This window comes from Colobus angolensis, unplaced genomic scaffold (assembly GCF_000951035.1).
Source record: "Colobus angolensis palliatus isolate OR3802 unplaced genomic scaffold, Cang.pa_1.0 Scaffold587, whole genome shotgun sequence".
In the NCBI taxonomy this organism is placed as follows: Eukaryota; Metazoa; Chordata; class Mammalia; order Primates; family Cercopithecidae; genus Colobus; species Colobus angolensis.
This window is the reverse complement of record NW_012119454.1, coordinates 504,086-523,513: the sequence shown is the minus strand read 5'-3', so window position 1 is coordinate 523,513 and position 19,428 is coordinate 504,086. Positions and strand designations below refer to the sequence as shown.

At 44.2% G+C, this 19,428-nt stretch overlaps 1 protein-coding gene across 1 annotated transcript in view; it reads left to right on the top strand.

Moving 5' to 3' along the window:
* The first annotated feature begins 4,669 nt into the window (after positions 1-4,669).
* Positions 4,670-19,428, top strand: part of MXRA5 (matrix-remodelling associated 5) — a 33,768-nt gene continuing 19,009 nt past the window's right edge. The window contains exons 1-2 of the mRNA XM_011962248.1: positions 4,670-4,800; positions 7,481-7,696. Of these exons, the coding sequence (XP_011817638.1) occupies positions 4,754-4,800; positions 7,481-7,696 (263 nt within the window). The 5' untranslated portion in view covers positions 4,670-4,753. The remainder of the gene's footprint in view (positions 4,801-7,480; positions 7,697-19,428) is intronic.

Genomic DNA, 19,428 nt, shown 5'->3' with positions numbered 1-19,428 from the left:
TATTAACTACAGATGTGGTGCAGGTAGTATGTTCAGTTCTCTCTATACAGCGTTGCATTCTGTCTTTATGACATCTCCAAGAGGTAAAATTACCCTTATTGTACCCCTGAGAAATCTGGTTTTAGGAAGGGAGAATAGTGTGTTCTAGGCCCTCTGGCCAAGAAATAGCGAGTAGTAGGAGGAGCTGGTTTGAGCTCTACTATCTGTCTGACTTAATCTCCTGTGGCTCTGCTGTTGGTTAAAGCCTTGCAAGAAAAGTGGATTTTAAAGATCTTATGACGGAGGCAGAGGGATGATGGCTTCCCCATGGTCAGGGCCTCCTGGGTCTCCTGGGCTGCAAGTTGCCCTATCTCCACATTTCTAGAGGAAAGAGGGTCTCTGTGGAGGGTCAGGGTTGGGTAATGGGAAGTGAACTAGCAAACCTGTTTGGATTTCCTTCTGAATGCACGAGTCTAGCGGGTTGAATTTAAAGGGCAGGCACTTCTCAATCATGTCTTTTCCACACATCGCTTTTTAAAACTGGCATGCCACCAGCCTGCTTCAGGGGCATCTCAGCAAACAGGATTGGCTACACAAGGAATTAGGCTTGTCCAAAAAAAAAAAAGCTCTATTTTTTTTTTTATACTCACAGATGTCTTTTGTAGATCAAAGACAAAACAGGCAAACGTTGATGATAAGGACACGTTGTCAAAATGCTGGCTCAGGAAGAGAAATGCTGCTAACCAGAGGAACAGTGAAAAGCAGTGGCTGGTAAAAGTCACTTTCACTGGTGCATCCTGCAACAAACTGCAATCCGTCAGGTTCCATGGCATTTGGCGATTAGAAAGGCTCCGACCTTTTGTTAATCACTGAGCTCAGTATCATTCTCTTGCTTGAAGTACATTCTGTAGCTACAAGGACTGACCTGCCCATCATTTGATCATCCCTCCTCATCCTCCACATGGTGGAATTATTAGCAAACAGATTAATTTAATTTAACCAACATGTACTCCAAACCTCCCGTATTTAAGGAACTCTCTTGGCACTTCAAGGGATTCGACAATTAATAAAACATGGTCCCTGCTCTAGGAACACATAACCAAGCAAGCAGGCAACATAAGCAGGACAAACATCAAAACAAAAAAAGACTAAACGCAGCAAAATATGCATTTTATTTTAAGAAAGGATGGAATGACGAGATTCCATAATGCTTTATTTGTGGATTTGTTGGGCAAGTTACGCCCTGGGACTTTTCTAATCTGGGCATTTATTTTTATTAGTATGTGTGTTATTAAAAAATAATTTATTGAGATGAAATTCACATCATAAAGTAAACCATGTTAAAGTAACAATGTAATGGCATTTCGTACATCCTCAATGTTGTGCAACCATCACCAACATGTAGTTCCGAAATATTTCTGTCACCCCAAGCTAAAACCCTGCACCCATTCAGCCGTCTCTTTCCACTGCTCACTCCCCCTCATCCCTTGCATGAAATTTTCAAAGCAGAATTGAATTAGTTGACTTGATATTTTATTTACTTCACACTTGTAAGGAATTAAAACCGTTATGTTTGCGTTAACCATCTCATTTCCGTAAACCTACGCCTTTAACTAGACTTCGATAAACCACTTTTGGGGTGCAGATTGTACAGGTAGCACAAGTATTTAGAGGTATTAATAGATATTATCTATTAAATGTGCCAATAATAATCCCCCTGGATAAGGTAGTATAAACAGATTTCCTTACTGTAGGGAAATTCGGACTTTTTTTTTTTTTTTTTTTTAAGGCAGGATCTTACTCTGTCACCCTGACTGGAATGCAATGGTGTGAACTTGGCTCACTGCAAACTCTGCCTCTCAGGCTCAAGCAATTCTCCCTTGTCAGCCCCCAGTATGTAGCTGGAACTACAGGCATATGCCACCATGCCTGGCTATTTTTTTTTTTTTTTTTTGTAGAGATAGGGTTTTCCATGTTGCCTAGGCTGGTCTCAAACTCCTGGACTCAAGCAATCCTCCCGCCTTGGCCTCCCAAAGTGCTGGGATTACAGGTGTGAGCCACTGTGCCTGACCAAATCTAGACATTTCTTAATAGAATTCAACCTCAGTCATGCACACATTCATTCATTCAATTGAACAGCTAGTGTATGCCAAGCTCTGTGCTATACTCCAGGTGTCAAGAAGCTATGATGGCATAAAAAGAAGGTAAGTGATTGTCCACAATGCAGGAAAAAGCCCACATTAGAAATGGGCATGGAGGTAAGGAAATACTATACAATGGAGATTGAGGAGAACTTTGTCAAAACAGTGGCATGAACCAACAACAAAAATCAGGGATGTGCTACCTGTTCTCGACAAGCCAGTCCTATCACCAAAAGGAAGATCCCAGGGACAGGCAGGCTGGGAAGTACAGGGCATGGCACCGGCCACCCATGGAAAACTTCAGTCTTGGATTTGACGATGATGGCACCCCTCTAAGTCTCAGTGATGGCCTGGAAGGGATGAATGAGGAGTTGGTGGAAGAAGAATTTGTCAAAATCTAAGACATATCCATGCAACTGCAGTGAGAGAGGTGGAGAGAAGAGCACGTTGGGCCCAGAGATTCTTAGCATCAGGATCTAAACTTGGCAACCAGTTGACTATGAGGAAGACATGAAAGAGAGGCAGAAGGCAACAATGACTTGAGTTTCTAGTTTAGCTGATGAGATGGTGGCAACACCATTAACAAAGGTAAAGACATGTTCAAGAGACAGTTATTTTTTGTTTTGTTTTGTAATTTAATCAGTGGATTTGGGGCATGCCCAGAAAGAGGCTACCTAAGGGTATTATTTGACTAATCCCTGGAACTATGTCAACACACACTGAAAACGAAAGCTAGAGAAGGAATGAATTCTCATTTGTGAACCAGTGTTTCCTGACTCTCAACTCTGTGGAAGCCACCCTAGGCGTGGGAGGCAGGTGGTGAGGAATTCCCAGATGCTGTGTTTCTTAGGAGGAGCTAAGATGGTCCAGGCTCCATGCAAGGGAAGCAACTTATTTCTTAGGCTTATTCCTTCCTTCCTCCTGAAAGCCCCCTGACAGAGTGCTAGATGTGGGGCAGGACTTCTGAACCTAAAGAGCAGACGCTTCTCAATTATACTTTTTCCATGCATTGCCTTTGAAAAACTGCATGCCTGCAGGGCTGGGTGGCTCACGCCTGTAATCCCAGCACTTTGGGAGGCGGAGGTGGGTGGATCACTTGAGGCTAGAAATTCGAGTCCATCCTAAGCGACGTAATGAGACCCTGTCGGTACAAAAAAAAAAAAAAAAAAAAAGTACAAAAACTAGCCCAGCGTGGTGGGGTAAGCCTCCAGTCCCAGCTACATGGGGAACTGAGGTAGGAGAATCGCTTGCGCCTCAGAGGCAGAAGTTACAGTGAACCGAGATCACACCACTGGCACTCCAGCCTGGGCAACAGAGCGAGACTCTGTCTCAAATAAATAAACAAACAAACAAACAAATAAATAAATAAATACCGCACGCTATCAGCCTGCTTCAGGGGCATCTCAGCAGACAGGATTTGCTGTACAAGTACATGGTACCACTGAGCTTGTAAAAATATATATATGTATTTTTAATGCTCACAGATGTCTTTTGTAGATCAAAGAACACAACAGGCAAACACTCACCCTAAGGACGTGTTGTCAAAATGCTGGTTCAGGGAGAGGAATGCGGCTAACCAGAGGAACAGCGAAAAGCAGTCGCTGGTGCACCCTGCGACAAACTGGTGCAGTGGTGCCTTTCCGGGCCCTGCACACCTGTCTAAGCTCCATGTTTTTACCCCAGGTGGGCTCTGCTGACTGAAGATCCTCGCCTGACCTCTCCCCACCATTCCAGGTCTGACTTATCCAGGAAGCCAGACAACCGCCCCCTCCTCCTCCTCTGCCTCCTGGAATAGGGACCTACCCTCTGCACCCTCTACTTTTTGCCTTGTCGCCAGGTCGCTCCCCCCATCCCTCCGCCCCGTCCCCGGACAATACCCTCAGACTCTCCGAAAGTCCCAGCCCTCGCCCTGCCCCTCGAAGGCTCCCCACGCCGGAAGGGAGCCGTTCCACCTTTCAGGCTAGAAGACTGGCAGGGGGAGGGAGGCGGGCGCCGGGGAGTCCCGGAGAGGCGGGAGGGCGTGGCAGCGGCTCTCACGTTGCAGCCCTGCCTGCAGCTAGCTGGATGCCGGCGGGGCCAGCCCGCTCCTGCCTGCACACGGGCTGGGAATAGCTGCCAGAGAAAACGCCGTCTGGCCGAGAGAAGCGCAAACCCTGCTCCTTCTCTCTCTCCTGAAAGGAACGGAAACGTTCCCAGCGCTGCTTAGGCGCTCTCCAAGCGCGGACTCAACTGCGGCTCTCACCGCGCTCCCTGCATCTCGCCCTTCCCTCCTGGGTCCCCGGACTTCTCTCTGACAAAGAGCCCTCCTTCCCCGAGCCGCCTGCGGTTCTTGTTACGGGAGTGGGCGAGGCATGCCCACCCGGGCCCAGGCGCAATGAAGACGCGAGAAGAAGGCTGAGCGCAGAGCGGCGCGGCCAGGGTCCCTTGGCTCGGGCCCGCGCCCCGTCTCCCCGGGGTGGGGCAGGGTGGGGGTGTGCCGAGGCGTGGACTTGGGGAAGCCTTGCAGTGCCGGGAATAAAAGGGCGCCGGCTAGCTGTGCAGCGCTGGGAAGCAGAGCTGCCTCACCGCCGGCCCCGGGAAGGGCATGACCCCGGCAGGCTCCTGGCCGTGACTCGCGCGCCCCAGCTCGGTGGATGCTCTCGGCGCACCGCTCCCTTGTGCGGCGGCTTCCCACGGACAGGTGAGGACACAGGGTGGCCAGGGCGCCCCAAGGCTGCCTTGTCTGCCCGCAGGGGGTGAAGGGATTTGAGACACCCAAGGGAAAACTGGGGGTGAAGGACCTGCATGCAGGTAGATTGCACCGTTCCCCAGCACTGTTTGAAGTTGCTAAGAAATCAGGATACCTGAATTCCTGCAAATTTAAGTAACTAAAGATCACTTAGGGAGGAGAGCCGGATCTTGAAGGAGGATGCACTGAATAGGTCTAATTAAGCCCAGACATCCCATGCCTCCTTTCCTCCCTCTCCCCAATGCGCTCCCCATCCCTCGCTCTCTCTGGAGACCTTCAACCCTGCCATCCTGCGTTTCTAGGAAGCTGCCAACGGAATTCCTAAGTGAAGCCCACTCTGCTCTTGCAATCGGTGGGGGAAAGGGCACTTGAGGAGCCTCTTTCCAAGTTGCTCAGGCTGTGGCTACTTCAAGTCTCCTCTCCCTCCTCTCTTCCCCCACTCCTTCCCCGCCTCTTTCCTCCTACCCTTATCCAGGCTTTCCCTGGAAAGGGGACAACCCAACGCCTAGAGTGAGCTGAGCCATGCAAAAAAACCGGGACAGTCATCACGCAGATAGAAGGGGTTTGATGTCCAAGTCCCAGGCGGCGGGGACTCGCAGGGTCACCCCAGCCGCGTTCCGGGAAAGCGCGTAATTCAGCCCGCAGCCAGCTCGACGGGACTCAGCGGACTCTGGAAGCTGGCCAGGGGCTCAGGGCTGCCCGCCCGGCCACTCCAGGTTGTCCGCCCCGGGCCAAGAAGAAAGTAGACGGCCTCACGCCCCCACCCCTGCTTCCCGACGGGATTCGCAGACAGTCTCTGGCGGCCTAACTGGCGCGTGGCCGCTTTCTCCCCGGCGGAGAGACCCGACCTCCCGTCCCTGGGATTAGGGCTGTCTAGGGGCGAGTTTCCTGGGTCTCCCGAGAGGTTGGTGCCGGGGAGGGGGCGGAGGGAGGCTGGACAGGGAGTTGGGGCTGAAGAGTCCTCTGGAACGCCCGGGCCAAGTCCGCCCGCAGGCACAGGACGCTGGGGACTGGCGCGGCTGCCCTTGGAACCAGCCCAGCGCCGAGGTCAGGCGCGCAGGCAGGGGCGGGGAAAGCCCGGGCTCTGGTGAGAGAGGAAACTCCGAGGACTTTTGCAGAGCTGCAGGAGCCGGTTTGTTCCAGCGCTCAGAGGCGGAGCCCGGAGTTGTTTTTTTGCAAAGCTACCTGTGTGCAATCAGTTCTTTATGGGCAGCTGAAGGGAGACGCGCCCCCGGGCTTAAGAGGATAACATTTTCTAGGTCACTTAAAGGCAGGGAAAGCTACAGGTTTGGGATGCTCCTCTCTTATAGGAAGGGTTTTAGATTTTTATTTTTATTTTTTGAGACGGAGTTTCTCTCTTGTTGCCCAGGCTGGGGTGCAATGGCTCGATCTCGGTTCACCATAACCTCCGCCTCCCGACTTCAAGCGAATCTCCTGCCTCAGCTTCCCGAGCAGCTGAGATTTCAGGCATGCGCCACCATGCCCGGCTAGTTTTGTTTTGTTCGTTTGTTTGTATTTTTAGTAGAGACAGGGTTTCTCCGTGTTGGTCAGACTGGTCTCGAACTCCCGACCTCAGGTGATCCGCCCGCCTTGGCCTCCCAAGGTGCTGAATGACAGACGTGAGCCACTAAGCCCGGCCTGGGTTTTAGAATTTTTAATCAGCAGTTCGCGCTCGTTCAGAACCCGGGCGAATGGGCAGGCGCGTGTTTGTTGTGTATCCCTATTTACTTTCCATGTGTGCCACTATTTTTAAGTGAACGCCATTCAAGAGATGACAAAAATGTTAGACGACATAAGCATTGCCAGGGCACGAAGAAAATGATCACCGCCATTCTAAATGAAGTAGCTGATGCAATCTAGCATTTACCCGAGCTTTTCCATTTTTTAGTAACTCCATTTTTTTTTCTGTTTGCCTGAATGTATTTCATAAGCAGTCCCTTCCTGTTTATTGAATGATCAGAGGTTTCCCCAAACTTCCTCCCCGATTAACAGCAACTCTAAATCATCAGAAAAACTCTCTGGCTTTTCCAAGACAAAAATAATAATAATAATAAAGATAGTAAATAAACCCAGAAACAACAAGATGAATATCCTTCTAGCAAATACCTCTTTAAGCTCTTCAAGAAGCTAGAATTAAAGATTTGAGAAATATCATTAAAGGAAAGAATAGAATAAACACTATTCTTGGGAAGTTTTAAATTCAAATATATGCAATATATAATAGCTCAGTCGTTGTTGGAGGCAGAAACACAATATTTTATTATTTCTTTTATTATAGAAACATAAATATAAACCTCTCTTTTTCTTGTTTCTCTCTCTCGCTCTCTCTCGCTCTCTCCTCTCTCTATTTCATACCCACAATTACAGAGTGCAAGATAGATTTCCAACTCATAGTATCCAAGCCAAGAATCAAGACTATATTCTATAGTCATGATTAAAGTGAATGGTGAAAAGTTTAGAAAAAATCATGTTTCATCTTTCTCAATTCCCATGGTTTAACCATCACTACAACACATCGTGTGAAGTCCTGGGAAGCTTGAAACCCTGATGCACAATTCAAATTTAAAAATTGCCTACAGGAAGTCGGTGCTACCTGTGAATAAGCGCATCTCTTTTCCTTGTTCTACCTCAGGTATCCGAGAATCAGGCACCCCGACAAGATGCCCAAGCGCGCGCACTGGGGGGCCCTCTCCGTGGTGCTGATCCTGCTTTGGGGCCATCCGCGAATGGCGCTCGCCTGCCCGCATCCTTGTGCCTGCTACGTCCCCAGCGAGGTCCACTGCACGTTCCGATCCCTGGCTTCCGTGCCCGCTGGCATTGCTAAACACGTGGAAAGAATCAATTTGGGGTTTGTACCACCTTCTTCCCGAACCATTCCACTGTTAGTGCGTGCGTCTTGATCTGGTTTTGCATGTTTGTATGTGCATTTACTTAACTTCATATGTGCATTTCCTCTGTGTAGCTCTGTCGAGAATTATGGAGCTGCAGATGGGCAAAATAGAGAGGAAACGTTTTAGTTATGCTAAATGCAGCTTTTTCGATGATTATCTGAGTATATCCATCAGCTGCCACTGCTGTGAGGTCTTCCAACGAGCAGCATGAACAACCTTAGAGTTTGTTGAAAAATTCCCTTGATACCATTTCTTTAATACATTGTTGAGGTGAATGAATGAGACACACACTTAAACATATGAAGATGATTTAAATAGACTTCAGCAACGATTTAAGAATAATAAAAATAAGCAGAACATCTGTGCCATTTTATAAGTCACGTAGATGATAGAATTGTGACTTTGAGGCAGTAAAAGAATTCCTGCAGATTTTGGCTATTAAAAATATGAACATCTTTTTTAAAACATATTTTGATGCGGGGTGCCAGGTAAAATTTTAATATATTGATTTCATTTTATACACACGAATGTTTCATGGACCTAACTGTTAGTTGCTATGATCTACAGGTACTCAACTGCAATTTTAATAGTCAACAATCATTTGGAGTTCTTCAACAAAATATATTAGCTACTTTCTAGCGTCTATTCCCAGAACAATCGATTAAATTAGTGTTTGAGAAATATCCACCATGGAGATGTTTTAATAAAAATAAAATGGTCGGATTTGAGCCAATGCAAAATAACTGTAAATGTACCTGGACATCTTATAGAACAAAGTTAAAAAAAAAAAAACTCCCCTCTATTGACAGTGGTAGAAGAAGAGAATGAAACATTGACATAATAAGATGGAAATTTCTCTATTGACAGTGGTAGATTCAGAGAATGAAACATTGAGGGAGTAAGATGGAAATTTCCCTACTGACAGTGGTAGATTCAGAGAATGAAACATTGAGGGAGTAAGATGGAAATTTCCCTACTGACAGTGGTAGAACAAGAGAACAAAATGTTGAGGGAATAAGATAATAACTTCCCTAACCCATGGCAACAGGCGATTCAATAGGTTTCTCAATGAAATGCTGTTAGACTCTAGGAGTTGACCATCTGAACATCCAACCACAACGATGATAGCTCATTGGGGAAAACAGCTTGGCGTTGCCAGAGGAGGGAATAGTAACATGTAAGCCAGCTTCCCTTTCCACAATCTTGTAGTTTATCAGGACACATTTCTTGTGTAATGGAAGTAAGAAAAAGGGAAGAGGTGCTAAAGCCCATTTTATTTATTTATTTAACTTTAAGTTCCAAGATACATGTGCAGAGTGTACAGGTTTGTTACACAGGTATATGTGTGCCCTGGTGATTTGCTGCACCTATTGACCCATCCTCTATGTTCCCTCCCTTCACCCCCCACCCTCCAGCAGGCCCTGGTGTGTGCTGTTCCCCTCCCTGTGCCCATGTGCTCTCAATGTTCAACTCCCATTTATGAGTGAGAACATGCAGCGTTTGGTTTTCTCTTCCCCTTGTTAGTTTGCTGAGGATGATGGCTTACAGCTTCATCTATATCCCTGGAAAGGACAAGATTTCCTTCCTTTTTATGGCTGCATAGTATTCCGTGGTGTCTATGTACCACATTTTCTTTATCCAGTCTATCATTGGTGGGCATTTGTGTTGGTTCCATGTCTGCTAAAGCCCGTTTGAATCCTGGGGGATGGTGCATGTGATATTTGCAGAACAGAAAGTGGAGCTTTAACTGTAACTTCTTTTTCTTCCGCCCTTGGGGTGCAAAATGGCTCTGTCTAGGAATTGTTTTTTATACATGAACCATTTTAACACATGGTCCCACTTGCTGGGATTAGCCACCTCGTCTCTCAAACCTGGCACCTTGGCAGGTCCCATGCTGGGGGCACCATCAGCCAGGACTTGGTAGAACCCGCTAAAAAGCATGGGGCTGATGCTGATATATATATATATATCAGCAGGTTTGCGTGTTTGTGTTGGGTGTTGGGAAGGGGGCTATCAGGCTGGAAATGAGGGTGGAGACAGTTCCTGCATGCACCCTCCCCAAAGAGGTGATTTGTTTAATGGCTTGAGACTCATAGCACCAATAAGACTATTACCTCTGAAGTTGTTTGCATCTCATTTACAGTTTCTGGGATGCTTTTCTTCCCGTTCATTTTTAAACTGAAGTACTTTGTGAGAGCAAAACATAACTAACCTCTAAATCACAGCACCGTTTCTGATGGTTTCATTTTAAACAACTCACAATAAAGATTGACTTTAACGTGGGAATAAAACAGACATACCAACCTGTTAATGTTTCTTTTTCCTGTTGATGCCAGTAATATCTAGAGACAGTTTTCTGTAATATTAAAAAGAAAAGAAAAATATAAAAACCCTAGAGAATCACTTCACTGTATCAACATCTATTACCTCCATCTGGTTTAATTTGTAACATGAATTAATATACTACTTGAAAAAATCACTAATAATATCATAGTAGCATTGTTTTAGAAAAATCCATCTCAAATTAGATAATGAGTCTGGCATCTTGCATCTTTTTGGGGAAAAAGACTGAAGCAAGGGCAATGTCTAACAGATAGAACTCAGAGACTGATCTGTGTTTTAGCAGTCTGGAGAAAATATAAGGCTCTCAAGGAATAAGGAATTGTTGGCCAAGTGTTCACGAAACCTTCTATTCCCACACAGCTGTTTTTAGGGTTCTTTGTCAGCATTGCTGTTTCCTGCTTGGACAAGCTAAAAGCATTTCTGAAAATTGCTTTCCAAATATTTTTTTCAGGAACCAACAACATGGCATCCACTTAGAGATGGATTTACAGACTCTTAAATGTTTTTTTTCTCTTGATTAAAAGACTGGTTTTGATGATGCCTTTCTGCAGCTTCAACAAGGGCCATACTTGCCTATTCTATTTTAAGTTCTGCCTTGTGATATTAACGGGAACCTTTGACATAATTTTGCAAATACTGTCTGCCATAAACGTTTCACAGAGTTGGTTATATATTCAGTGATTGCCAATCAATAGTGATGAAGGTCGTCTGGAATGTAAGCCAAAGGGCTAATGAGCCACGGAACTGCACTTCATGCAGGGTCATCCCAGTCTCCAGTTAGATTCTGTTCCCTGAGTGTCGTGCTCATTTCCCAGACTCTCTGCTGATTTTTACAAGGATGCAAAAAGGGGACATGTATACCCTCGGGTTCTGAAAGGGGGTACTCAGGTGATTCCCCAGGCTTCTGTCTGTTCCAGAATGTCTACCCCATTCTCACGTCTGGCATCCTTGGCATCTGCATCTACAAGCTCTCTAATGCCCCTTGAAAACAAGCAGGGGGGCCCGGCGCGGTGTAATCCCAGCACTTTGGGGGACCAAGGAGGGCGGATCACAAGGTCAGGAGATCAAGACCATCCTGGCTAACACGGTGAAACCCTGTCTCTACTAAAAAATACAAAAAATTAGCCGGGCATGGTGGTGGGCACCTGTAGTACCAGCTGTTCCAGAGGCTGAGGCAGGAGAATGGCGTGAACCCGGGAGGTGGAGCTTGCAGTGAGCCCAGATCGCGCCACTGCACACCAGCCTGGGGGACAGAGCTAGACTCCGTCTCAAACAAAACAAACAACAACAACAACAAACAAGCAGGGGAAAGATGACAGGGTCAGACAGGTTTACTGAGCTGATGTGGAGCCTGTTCCAGACTTTGGGTGCCTTCCCCAACAGGGGGATTTATTCAGATGTGAAGGGAAATGAACCAGTATTGATCCTTTGATCCTATCTTCCCTTCTTCTCCACTTTGATAGTTGTCATCAAATTTCTCAGGTTAAATTTGACATTCAGCTATCCATGGCTTTAGTAAGAGCCATTATGTTTTTCTCAATCTCTCTCTCTCTCTCTATTATCTATCTATCATCTGCCTATTACCTGTCTACCTACCTATCATCTATCTCTATCATCAATCAACCAATCTATCCCTCTACCTATATCTATATCTACATCTATATCTATCTATCTGTCATGCATCTGCCTCTCACCTATCTACCTACCTATCATCTATCTCTATCATCAGTCAATCTATCTCTCTACATACCTATCATCTATCTATCAACCTATTGATCTATCTATGTATCATCTGTCTGCCTATCACCTACCTATCATGTATCTCTATCATCTATCTATTGATGTACTTATTCTATCTATCCATCTATCTATCTATCTGTCTATCTATCATCTATTAATCTACCTATCTATTCTCTATCATCAATTTATCAATAATCTATCTACCTACCTATCATCTCTATCAATCAATCTATCTCTGTCTATCATGTATTCTATTTATCTATCTATCTATCTACCTACCTACCTATCATCTATCACGTGTCTATCATCTATGTACCTGTCATCTATCTCTATCATCTATCAATCTGTCTGCCCATATATTATCTATGTATCTATGTACCTATCTATCATCTGTCTGCCTATCTACCTATTTATCTGTCATCTGTCTGCCTATCTATCTATTATCTATCTATTGTATCTATTATCTGTCTGCCTATCTATCTATCTATCTATCTATCTATCTATCTATCTATCTATCTATCTATCTGTCTATCTATGACAGTAGTTAGCAACAATGGATGAGTTTGCCCCTGGAGAACATTTGGCAACATCTGGAGACCTTTCTGATGACCACAACTATGAAAGGAAAACATATCACACCCTTGAAGTAAAATGTGCTGAGGAACATTCAGCTGTTTCTGATCCACTTCAGAAACTGAGCCTCAGAACCCTATCTCCTCTGTCTGAAGATCTGCCTCCTTCTTCTGGGCTCTGTTCAGGTGATATTATTTACTCCCAGAGCTCTATTCCATTGGTTGGTTGGCCAGTCTTGCCTGAACGTGCATCTTGGGTCTCCATTTTGGTCTTGAACCCTATTCTCCCCTTAGATTCTTACAAAATTCTCAAACATCCCATGGCAAATACAGCTTTGAATTCTTTCCCCAACACCTGTCTCTTCCAGACTTTGCCATCCAGCAAATGATAGAATCCACCCACTTGCTCCCCTCCAAGCAGAAGTCCTTCCCCCAAGTTTGTCCCCATTCTCACTCCCACCACTCAGCAATGCCTGCTGGCTCTTCCTCTAAGTACGTTTGGAAATGTTCTGTGTGCCTTCATGTTTACTGCCACACCTGGTCATGAATCCAACATCCCTCAATATCTCTGCAGGATTCACTGCATTTCTGCCTCCTTCTCTTGCCCAGCTCTGACACGTTCTCCAGGTAGTGGCCAACATTACTGTTTTAACACATACTTCAGTTCATGTCACTCCCTTACTTAAACCCTCCAATCACTCCCTTTTGCACTTGGTGTGAAGAAAACATAGTCCTTCCCATGTCTTCTCAGCTCTTAGATAACCTGGTCCCTGACAATCTCACCTACTCACCTGATACCATTATTTCCCCTGCTTACTGTATCTAGCGAAATGTCAGCATCCAAGAAATGGAAAAGGATTTTGATGCTGACATCAGTTCCCTTCTGTGTGTTCACCATTCCAGACAGATTACTAAATCTAGAATCCTAAATAACAATAAAGAAAGCACATCTGCCCAAAGATTATCTATGATTAGAGCAGGGTTTCTTCACCTCAGCATAACTGACATTTGTGGTACTATTACCATTTTGGATAGGATCCTTACTTTATGTGGTTGTCCTGTGCATTGTAAGACTTTGAGCAGCTTCCCTGACCTTCACCCATTAGATGCCAGTAGCACCCCCTTCCATAGTTGTGATCACCAAAAGTGTCTACACATGATGACAAACGTTCCCTAGAAGCAAATTTACTCCTGTTTGAGAACTACTGCCATAGATAGACAATAGACAGACAGACAGATAGATGATAGAATGATAGAGTGATAGATTGATAGATAGGATGATAGACTGATAGATGATAGAGATAGATGATAGGTAGGTTGTTGATAGATAATAGGATAATAGATAGATGATAGATATGATAGAATGATAGCTAGATAGGATGATAGACTGATAGATGATAGAGATAGATGAAAGGTAGGTATGTTGATAGGTAGGTGATTGGATGATAGATAGATAGAATAGCTATACATATATAGAAAGATGATACATAGATGATAGATGTCTTGGATGGATAGATAATAGATGATAGATAGATGTGATGGGTACACAGATATTAGATAGATGCCATAGATGGAACAATAATAGATAATAGATAAATAGATAGATATATGTGATGGATGAATAGACATATGACAGATGCATAGAGAGATAATAGATAGATGATAGGATAATAGGTAGATGATAGAATAATAGCTAGATAGGATGATAGATGATAGGGATAGATGAAAAGTAGGTATGTTGGTAGGTAGATGATATGATGATAGATAGATAGATGGAATAGATAGAGATACATAGATAGACGATAGATAGGTGGATAGATAGATACAGAGATACATAGATACATAGATACGATGGATAGATAATAGATGATAGATGTGATGGATGATAGATACATGATTGATAGATAGAAAGATGGATGTGATGGATGGATAGATAATAGATAAATAGATATGATGGATGAATAGATATATAATTGATATATAAATGATAATAGATAGATGCTTGATAGATGATAGGATGATGATAGATGGATTGATAGAGAGATAGATAGAGAGGATTATAGATTGATAGATGATAGGTAGGTAGGTAGGTAGGTAGATAGATAGATACAGACAGAGAGACAGATAGACAAATTTGCACATGCTAAGGTAAGGTTACCAAATTTCTGCAATCTTGATGTTTAGGACTCAATCAATCTGGGTTGTAGGGGCCATCATGTGCACTACAGGATGTTGAGCAGCATCTCTATAGAGATCAAATCAATGGCCGTGCCATAAAGCGGGCAAGTTTGGTGAGTCTAAGGAACGGAAAGATGGCCAATAACTCTGAACTTTATGGCAAACAGCAAAAACCAGAGAGCTAACTAATTGTCCACCATGGAATATTCTTCTAAAATGATGAGGCCATGCCCAAGTGGACCAAGAATGAATCACTGGAAATAGAAGGAGGCATCTTGGAGCTGAGAGTTAAGAAAGTGAATGAACTGTAAGTCAACCCATAATGGAGTGAAACACTGAGGCAGCACCCAAACCAAGTTCCTAATCAGAGTCAACAAACCAAACAGTGGGCTTTTGTATAAAGCAATGAAAATCTCTGGGTGTCTTCTTCCATTGGGAATGCCTTGCCCCAAGAGATGTGTACACGGTCACATCCCTTTGTTTCTTAAGCCCTATTTCAAATCTCAGCTCCCCAGAGAGCTCTGCCCTAGACATCGGCCCACCAAACCCCTTCTACTCTCCTTCCTGTGCTTTAATTATTTCCTTATGAAATTTACAACTAACTGAAATGATCTTTTTCATTATTTTTACCCTTCTAGTCATCCTTCTTGCTAAGAGAGCTGAGCCCTTGCCTATTTGGTTGACCCACCCAGAATAGTAAGTTGTAGACACACAAAGCTCAAATTATAGCTGTGATTGCGTTGGAGAATGAATCCATGCATGTAGAATCTGTAGCAGACATCGTTTCATATTTAGGGAAGTTCAAATAGCATCTGCCTTATTTTTCCTTTTACTTCTCCATCTCTAAAAGCATTAGAGCTTGTTTTCAGAGCCCACTACATCCTGAAGGCACATACAAAGCTGACCTGTACAATGTTTTTGCCATTTTTTAAAGTAAAATTCAAATGATATGCATTCACCCTTGTAGACTCTACAACTCAGTGCCATTTAGTACATTCAAACTATTGTGTACCCATCATCTCTATCTTGTTCGAAACATTTTCACCACCCCGAAAGGAGACCTCATATCCATTAAGCAGTCATTCTCTACTCCGTCTCCTCCTCCAGCCTTTGGGAACCACTGCTTTGTTTTCTGTCTCTGTGAATTTGACTATTCTGAACATTTCATATACACAGAATCATACAATAGATCAGCGGTCCCCAGCCTTTTTGGCACCAGGGACCAGTTTCATGGAAGACAATTTTTCCACAGACAGGGTTGGGGAGGGGGTGGTTTTGGGATGACTCAAGTGCATTACAGTTTTGTGCACTTTGTTTCTATTATTATTACATTGTAATATACAATGAAATAATTCTACAATTCACCATAATGTAGAATCAGTGGGAGCCCTGAGCTTATTTTCTTTCAACTAGACAGTTCCCTCTGGGGGTGACAGGAGACAGTGACAGATCATCAGGCATTAGATTCTCATAAGGAGTGCACAACCTAGATTCCTCACGTGCGCTGTTCAGAATAGGATTTGTGCTTCTCTGAGAATCTAATGCGGTTGCTGATCTGACAGGAAGTGGAGCTCAGGCGGTAATGCCAGCAATGGGGAATGGCTATAAATACAGATGAAGCTTTGCTGGCTCACCCACTGCTCACCTCCTGCTGTGCAGCCTGATTCCTAAATGGTCCAGTACTGCTCTATGGCCCGGGATTTGAGGACCACTGCAACAGGTGACCTGTAACGGCTTCTTTCAGTGAACAACAGGTTTCAAGGGTCACCCACATGGTAGCCTGTGTCAGAGCTTCATTCCTCTTTGTAGTGTGCATCTTGAGCAATGAATATTGCCACTGCATAGTGATTTTGCAGAAAATCAATTTAAAGAGTGAATGAGAAAATGTGTCAGGTAGACTTCTACTCTGTAGTCGGTGACTCTGAAACATAGATTTAGACTCTCTTTGCTTTTCCCTCACGTGCATTACATTTTTCCTCATGGTTGGTATTTCAGTCAAACAAAAACCTGTGAACAATTCTGAGGATGCCATCGGCAAACTCATCCTGTAAGACTTTCTTGGCCCCCTCTTGTGTGCTAGATCATTTGTGCTTGTGTCTAAATAAGAAGAAATAAGGTCTTCTTTTAAAAATAAAAATGGCGGCCGGGTGCAGTGGCTCATGTCTGTAACTCCAGCACTTTTGGAGGCTGAGGCGGGCAGATCACCTGAGGTCAGGAGTTTGAGACCAGCCTGGCCAACATGATGAAACCATGTGTCTACTAAAAATACAAAATTAGCCAGGTGTGGAGGCACACGCCTATAGTCCCAGCTACTCGGGAGGCTGAGGCCAGAGAATTGCTTGAACCCGGGAGGCAGAGGTTGCAGTGAGCCGAGATGGCGCCACTGCACTTCAGCCTGGGCAACAGAGGGAGACTCCATCTCATATGAATAAATAAAATAAAATAAAACAAATATAATAAAAAATAAAAAATGGCAACTTAGTATGGTCATTATCCATGACTGGCACTTCATTTACCCACAAGATGGGAATGAAAAAACCCTGCAAACACAGCAACAGCAACAATAATGTCCCCATTATAGAGGAAGGGAGACTCATGGAAGACACTGAATACATCCAAGAATACACAGTCACTATGGTAAAATACAGGTGTCTTGAGACCAAAGCTGCACCTTGCATTCAGAGACTGAGGCAGGAGAGGCTAGCAATATCTACTTGACACTTTATTTTATTTAGTGAGTTGAAACATATGGAATCAGGCTGCAAAGTTCCTTGAAAGATAACATGGCAAAGAATGAATTAGAAATGTATCAGGTAGATTTCTACTCTGTAGTCAGCTGAAATCAGGTCTGAAATTGGTCACTTGAGTGTCTCTGAGAAGAATCATTGAATGGACGTGTTTATGAATATTATGATTCCTGTATGATTTTTACATGATTCGTATTATGTATAAATTTTTGAACATCTGAATATGTTTTCATTGAATGTCTTTATTCATATAATATATTGCTCATTATTCCCCTGCCTAACTACATTTTAGTTGCCATTTTTAACTCACAGATTTTTATCATGTCTCTTTTTGTGTCTTGCTTGGCTGTGACTTTCCCTTTGATCTCCCTGGTGTCAGCCTTGTTGTACCTATTCCCTCCAGAAACTCTGTAGCAGTCCTTGACACAGAGCAATGTCTGAGTGGCTGCAGACATTATGTCCTTTAACCCACACATGGCTCTCTGGAAAAAGAATCCTCAGCAACATTACTAATGAAGAATTTGAGCTTCCAAAAAGCTTGGTAACTTCTCTGGGATAGCCAGCAGGCAACGTGAAGTGTGCCTGACCTCAAAACATGAGGCCTGGCCAGGTGTGGTGGCTGACACCTGTAATCCCAGCACTTTGGGAGACGGAGGCGGGTAGCTCACTTGAGCTCAGAAGTTCAAGACCAGCTCAGGCAACATGGTGAAACCCCATCTCTACTAAAAATACAAAAATTAGCCAGGTGTGGTGGTGTGTCCTTGTAGTCCCAGCTACTCAGAAGGCTGAAGTGGGAGGATGGCTTGAGCCCAGGACACAGAGGTTGCAGTGAGCCGAGACTGTGCCCCCACACTCTGGCCTGGACACCAGAGCCAGACCCTGTCTTGAGAGACAGCAAGAGAGCAGGAGAGAGTTTTCTATGCTTCTGTCTCACCTCTACACACCGGGACCCCCAGTTCCCACCCAGCTTGCAGGAGTCAACACCTTCCTTCCCCTTTATTACACTCCACAGGAAACTGCTGAGCTCATGATTGGAAAAATGCACCTCTTTCTTCTCTTATGTGGAATTTTACCCACTGAGGAGGTTCATGGTCCTTAACATGAAATAAAACTTCATGCCCTTGAATTTCACTTATCTTTGCAGCATTATGTTTTGGGGAGTTTTGTAACATGATTCCATACATTTGAATTCACTAAATAAAATACAACGTCAAGTTGATATTGACAGCTTCTCCCACCTCAGTTAACAGTGTCTGAATGCAGGTTGAAGCTTTGATCTCACGATGCCTGGATTTCACTCTCACTGACTATATTCTTGAATGCATTTAATGTCTTCTGTGAGTCTCCTCTTCAGTAATGGGGACATTATTGTTGTTACTGTGTTTGTTTGTGGAATATTTAAGTTCCCATCTTGTTTTAATAAGACCAAAATACCACTAGGTAATGGCAAAAAAACTTTGGAATGGAACATTGCGTGGTTTAACCCTCCTTTTTTCCTATTCCTTGAAAATTTTGGAAAGTTTCTTTTTTTTCTCTCTTTCTCACTTTTTTTTTTTTTTTTTTTTTTTTTTTGAGATGGGGTTTTGCTCTGTTTCCCAGGCTGGAGTGCAGTGGCATAATCACAGCTCTCTGCAGCCTCGACCTCCTGGGTTCAAGTGATCTTCTCTGCTTAGCCTCACCAGTAACTGGGACCACAGGCATGCACCATCACACCCAACTCATTTTTGTATTTTTTGTAGAGATTAGGTCTCATTATGTTGCCCAGGCTTGAACTCCTGGACTCAAGTGATCCTCTCGCCTCAGCGTCCCAAAGTGCTGGGATTACAGGCATGAGCCGCCATGCCCAGCCTGGAAACTTTCTTGAATCTCAGTTTCTGCTGTGGAAAATTAGCCTGCTTCATGGGGTTTAGGTGATAATGGGCAAAAAGTAATACAAAGAGGACAAGGCTCAATTCCAGCTAAGTTTCCCACCTTCTATGGAATCCAAAGCATGTTCATAAGGTACACAAATAGCTATGAGCCCAATTCTTTTAATATTTTACCTCTCACCAGTGTTAAATAAAGCAGAGCTTAGCTGACAACACACTGGAGGAATACACTAAAAAGAAG